The 6,704-nt window shown below is 37.0% G+C and overlaps 1 protein-coding gene across 1 annotated transcript; it reads left to right on the plus strand.

The window, feature by feature from the left end:
* The first annotated feature begins 1,710 nt into the window (after nt 1-1,710).
* Nucleotides 1,711-2,691, plus strand: LOC128123982 (mas-related G-protein coupled receptor member B4-like). Its single transcript, XM_052760230.1, has one exon. The coding sequence runs from the start codon at nt 1,711-1,713 to the stop codon at nt 2,689-2,691; it is 981 nt and encodes a 326-aa protein (XP_052616190.1).
* The last annotated feature ends 4,013 nt before the right edge of the window (nt 2,692-6,704 follow it).

Below are 6,704 nucleotides of genomic sequence, written 5' to 3' on the forward strand. Positions count from 1 at the left end.
ATTATGTATAGAATTCTGCCTGCATGTATGCCTGCATGCCAGAAGAGGACAATAGACCTCATTATAGATGGTTGTGAGCCACCATGTGACTGCTAGGAGTTGAACTGAGGACCTCTGGAAGAGCAGCCATTGCTCCTAACCACTGAGCTAACTATCCAGCCCTCATGTCAATTTTTAATGATCCACTGACTGTTCAATCTTCATGAAATTGTATGTTATTTTATTATTTCTTTGTTAACCACTTCTTTTTACGTTTAACATAATTTCTTGATTGTATCTTTGGGAATTTCATATCATACACCCTAATTCACTCACATATTTTTGGGTCAGCTGCTTACCTAGGACCAGTCTGATTATTTTAAGCTCTTGATGCCCTAAGATTTTTCCATGGATAAAAACTTTGTGCTCCTATGGGGTGATCAAGGCTCCAAGAATGAATGGTATCATCTTAGTGAACATAACTGAGTTTGTTGGGTGATTTTCTTCAAAGCCCTTGTGTGAGGTTAATTTGTAAGGTCTTCTGGATGCTTTCCCTGAGCCTGGAGCTCTGCTTCACATTCTCAGATGATTTCTCCTTTATGAAGGCCTCTGTCTAGAATAAGAAGTTATCCAAAAGGATCTTGTGATGCAAAGCTTTCTATATGGGTACTGTTCATGCTAAGCTACTGCAAGCACAGGAACAGTCCCCATTCTGCACCCTTGGCAAGTGAGGGAAAGAAAAGCTGTCTTCTCTTCAAATGTCTTTGTGGCTTCATGGATAGGAAATAGAGGCCTATTCAGGATGTCTGTATGGGGAAGTGGAGTGGAAAGTAAGCTCTAAATGATGCTACCTGATCAGCTATGCTGCTCTCTTTTCCAGACTGTTTGCATCCATGTATAGATCTCAAAGCTCTTTTAAGGGGTTGGGACACTATTCACAAATGGAGGTGCTGTCTAGCTTCCTCTGCAGCACAGCCCATGCTTTTCATGCCAGAGACCTGTGCCTTTGCATGTAGGTACAAGTCACAATTAGAACAACATTTACTCAAAATTTTCAACTACCCTTGAAATTATGGTTCATTTGCTCATTTGTTACAGTTCGTAACTCTCCCCTGTAACCCTGTAGAGAAATGAACACTGGTGACATAATCACAAAGAGAAAAGTGCTTGATGTCCTCCAAGGCTTCTCTGACTTCTGGTTTTCAAATTTTAAAATGAAGACTCAGCCCTTCTAGCATAAGAAAGGTGACTGTTCGCACACAGGTCTTCATAAGAAATCCCATTCCCTTCATGACTCTCATTCAGGATTCCATTTTCCCCGTTTGGTAGACTCCTTACAGTGACTGAGGGCAGCTATGGCTTGTGCCAGCATCTTCCATATTCTTACACCTGAAAAGGAACCTCAGCCCTGGAACAGAAAGAAAGTTAGTTTCAGAATTCTGTCTCTTCCTGACACAGCATAAGATGCTTAGCAGCTGTACTGGGACCATCAAATGCCCCAATGTCACTAAGAGGCATTGGTCTGCAGCTAGACTGAACAGTACAAACTGGATTTAAAGAAGTTTCTAGCACTTTGGGGGTTTCATAAATTACTTAATCTCTGCAAGTCTGTTCCCCCTCCTTATGAACCTGTGCTAGACATTTCCACATAGCCAGGTGATCTTGACAAAAAGTTTCATGTATTCATATCTCAATTTACTTTGCAGGAACACCAGTGGAACATTCTCAACCATGGGTCCATCCATCCCAGCCTGGAGCACTGACATCACAACAATGAATGGAAGTTATTACACTGAAAACTTACACTGTGTCACCATGGACAAAATCTTCAATATTCTTGCTGTCATCATTGCTGTGGTTGGGCTGGCAGGAAATGCCATAGTGCTGTGGATTCAGGCCCTCCATATGAAAGAGAATGAATTCTCTGTATATATCCTCAACCTTGCTGGGGCTGACTTCCTCTACCTTTGCTTTCAGACAATGTATTCCCTGGAGCATATCCTTCTTCAGTTCCATACCTCTCTCTTTGATATTCCCATATTTCTCATCAATGTATTAATCTTTGCTTACCTTGCAGGTTTATGTATGATTGCAGCCATAAGTGTTGAGCATTGTCTGTCAGTTTTGTGGCCCGTCTTGTATCAGCACCAACGACCAAGATACATGTCATCTGTCCTGTGTGCACTGCTCTGGGCCTTCTCTCTACTGTTGAGCCTCCTGTCAGGGGATGGTTGTGGTTTACTACTTAGTTATTATGACCATTATTCCTGTAGGACTTATAATTTTATCACTGCTGCATTTGTAATACTATTATCTGTGGTTTCTTGTGGATCCAGCCTGACCCTGTTGGTCAGGATCTTCTGTGGCTCACAGGGGATTCCTTTGACCAGGTTGTATGTGACCATTGAACTCACAGTGCTGGTCTTATTACCCTTTGGTCTGCCATTTGGTATCTATTGGTTCCTCTTAGATTGGATTGCAGAGTTGCATGGAGTTTTGCCTTGCAATGTTTATGCAATGACAAGTTTCCTGTCCTGTGTTAACAGCTGTGCCAAGCCCATCATTTACTTCCTTGTTGACCCCATTAGGCCTTGCAGGTTCCAGAAGCAGACTCCAAAGCTTCATCTGCAGAAAGTCATACAGGATACTCCTGAGGAAGAAGGTAGAGAGAGGGCTTCTTCAGGAAATCATGAAGAGCAGGAATCAGTCTGATGTAGTAGTTGAGTGTGTCCTTGATCAGACACAGTTGTTTAGAATATCACCTTGGACTTTATCTGTGTGGGCCATTTTTACAACCTTGTTCAATTGATTGAGAAAATAGTCATTTTCTAGAAATTGGGTGAAATGGGGCTTATTAAACAGAAACTGACTGCACCACCATAAAGCTGCCTTATATGGACCTCACTGCATCCCTATGTGATGTAAACTTTTTAATCAAATCACTTGAGGCCAGGACCCAACTATAGACAGGCCAACTCCCACTATAGACAAACCCTCCATAGAAAGCCCAAGGCAGCGCAGGGAAGGTAAGGGTTTCTTTGGATATTTAACTTGATAAAGATTAAATGAATACTACATTTAATAGAAATGTTCCTATTTTTTTACAAGTTGTTTTCTAAACATTGAGATAAAGTAATTGAAATTTCCAAAATTCCCGTTTTCTTCTATAGCCTCACATTTTAGAATATATGAATGATTCAAAATGTTCCTCATATAAATTGCTTAGTAAATGAATATGCATCTTTAAGCCTTCATATTCTCAATCTCCATTCACCCATTTGAGTCTTGAATTTCAAGTATCTGCCATCTTCAGCATTGAAAAAATAAGGTCAGGTTGTAAAAATCAACATCCAAGCACATTTGAAGGTGGAGAGAGACTATAGACTGTCTCCAGTTTCTCCAGTGCCTTGGTTAGCATTCCACAGTCATGTCTTCCCTCTTCTTCCCTTGTCTTTGCCTTGACTCTCTCTCTGTGACTGTCTAATCCCTCATGAAAAAAAATTCCAATGAGTGTCATTGAACTGATTTCCTCTTTAATTGAATTTCTGTCAGATTTACATTATTTCCAGGAGTGCATAGCAGCCATAACCTAATTATGAAGGTTTACATTTTTTTAAAATGGTTCATGAGTATTGAAGCTTGGTAGGACTGCTTAATTGTTCCCTTCCCTTGGTAGTTTATATAGTATTTTCCAGAACCATGGAAGCCATACTGCAGGAAAGAGGTCAGCTCAAGCTCAAATCATCTTAGTCCTTTGTCCTAAATGTGAGGTGTCTTCAGCAATAGAGTCCTACCCTCAACCACTAAGAAGTGAGCAATGGTTACATCTATAATCTATATTGTTTGGGAGTCACAGGGACTACCCTGATCAACGATACAAAAAGAGGTTTCTCATGACTAAAACTGGTTCTGTGGGGATTACTGTCAGCCCAAATGGCTTAACTTCCTTTAAGATGTTTATATGAATATATATATATATATATATATATATATATATATATATATAGAGAGAGAGAGAGAGAGAGAGCTAGATAGATAAATAGATATATATAGAGTAGAGAGAGTGTGTATATACATGTACATATACATGTATATATGTACATGAATATACATGTATAAATATTCATGTATTGTATATAGTTTCATATACACTATACAATATATACACATATATAATTTTGTATATACAGTTTTCATATATGTACATATATATCATGTATTATGTATAATTTTAAGGAAATATATAAAATAATGTGATTCCTTAAGGCCTTAAAAAAATAATCTTCCTATTTTTTGTTCCATGTCCCTCCTCTTCCTTATGTATTGACCTTCCACCCTCTACCTCAGTCAGATCCCTTCCCCATTATTCCAATTTCTACTTCATATCATCTCTATCCTACCATACCCTCCCAAGACCCTCAACAAATGGTCTCTTTACACTTTTCTGGTTTGTGGTTATTCCATGTCGTACATGCAAATCTGAGAATTTGGAGCTAGGAACTACTGACAAGAAAGACTGAGTGGTATTTGTATTTATGGACAGGACTCCATTTGCTAGGGATTTGAGCCAAACAATTGATAAGTGAGTCTTCATAAAACTAAAAAACTTCTGCACAGCTAAAGAAGAAATCAACCAGGGAATGAAAAAAACATATAGAATGGGAGATAATCTTTGCCAGTTATACACCTGACAGAGGATTTATATGCAGATTATATAAAGATTTCAAAAATAAAGAGTCTAAATACTAAAATATCATTTGAAAAGGGGGAATGGGACCTAAATAGAGAATTCTCAAGAGAATAAATGAAAATTGCTAATAAAATCTTGAAAAGTCCTTATCATCCTAAGCAATGAAAAATACGAAAACTAAAACAACTTGGCATTTCATGGCACCCTAGGCAGAACACATAAAATGATCAACAACAAAAAAAACTGACAACAAATGCTGTCCAGGTTGTGGAGAAAGCAGAACCTTCATTCATTCTTGGTAGGAATGTGAACTGGTGTAGCCACTCTGGAAAACATGATGGAGAATCTTCAAAAGACTAAAAATGTATCTACCATATATCCAACTATGCTACTCATAGGCATATGACCAAAGCACTGACCATCCTAGTCCACAGATACTTGCTCACCAGTGTTCATTGACACCTTCTTCACAGAAGCCGGGAAATAGAAACGAGAGAAATGACTTCCACTGGACAAATGGATAATGAAAATGTACGTATACACGATGGAATACTATTCAGCTCTAAACAAAAGAGAAATCATGAGATTCATAGATAAAAAGACTGAACCTAGAAAATATTATCTTGAGTGAGGTAACATTTTCTGTAAAATAATATTTCATTTTTAAATGCTGCTGCATTTGATAATTTAAAGTATAATTAAGAAAAAGTAATATGCACAGAATAAGGAAATGCATAGTTCAATAAATTTGCTTGGATGAATATAACTACTTGATTCAAACCCAATCAAGACACAAAATACTTCCTTGCCTCTGTGAGTTCCCTTTTTTCCTCCAGTCATAACTCTGCCTTGGAGGTCAGTATTGTTCATATTTGCAATTTAATGTAAAACTGAGAGTACACCTAAGAGTTTGTCATCATGTGTGATATGTTATAAAATGGTTGTTAAAATTGAATACACTAACATATACATATATTTACACACACACACATACACACACACACACACACACACACACACACACACACACACACACATATATATATATATATAAAGTAAATTTTCTTTCTCTCAATATAGTAAAAGCTGCTTTATGAGAAAGTTCTGAATGCAATGTATTATTACCACATAGATATCTTGTGTTGTAAATTATTTTATTTCATCTTATATATTTGTTACTTCATATTTTTCATGTTTTTCCATTTTCTGTTAACATGAAGTTTTAGTAATCACCATCATATTATGCAGTCTGTCTGTATGTATTGACACTTTACAATAAATTACACATGTAAATGAGGTTTTAGAATAGTTTTCGCCTTATGTTGATCTTACTTCCACTTGAGTTAAATGGTGACTCCATTTAAATTAAAACTCCATTAATATATGTATCTATTTGAGGAAGTAGTGGGTTTCCATATAGTTTTTCATAAGGCCTATATTGTTATACTTAACCTTCCCCAAATTCTATCCTCTATCCTGCCCTCCTATTGAACTTGAGCTTTGAAACAGTGTTGGAAATGTAAGTATTTTGTGAGTCTTGAAGACAGACTATCTGAATTTTACATTATGAAATGTGCATGACACTTTGGGGTAGAGTGCAGAAAGTCAAAAATCTTCATAGGCTTCTGTTTTAAATGTTTGTTATTATTATCCAGCTAGTGGTTAATTATACAAATTTTAGTGCATAACTGTTGGGCAGAACTCCACCCATATTTTATCCAAGGAAAAGAACTCTGCACTTTCGACAGTTGAGGAATAATGTGCTGTGTATCTGTCTCAATTTCACAATCCATTTATCTGTTGTATCATGGCTATATCTCCCATGTAATGAACCCTGTAACTAATGTCCCAATAAACATACAACACTTTCTTTTACTAGTGGTAGACAGGCTTTTGTCAATTATTTTATTTTCATCACGTATGTCTTTATTTCATAGTGGGCTTCTGGTAACAATATGAATTTAGAGGGTTTTTGTTTTCTTTCTACTGAAATTCAGTTATCCAAGTCACTCTGTTTCAATTATCATGTGATATG

Source organism: Peromyscus californicus, unplaced genomic scaffold (assembly GCF_007827085.1).
Source record: "Peromyscus californicus insignis strain IS unplaced genomic scaffold, ASM782708v3 Scaffold_4__1_contigs__length_199733344, whole genome shotgun sequence".
NCBI classification, from domain to species: Eukaryota; Metazoa; Chordata; class Mammalia; order Rodentia; family Cricetidae; genus Peromyscus; species Peromyscus californicus.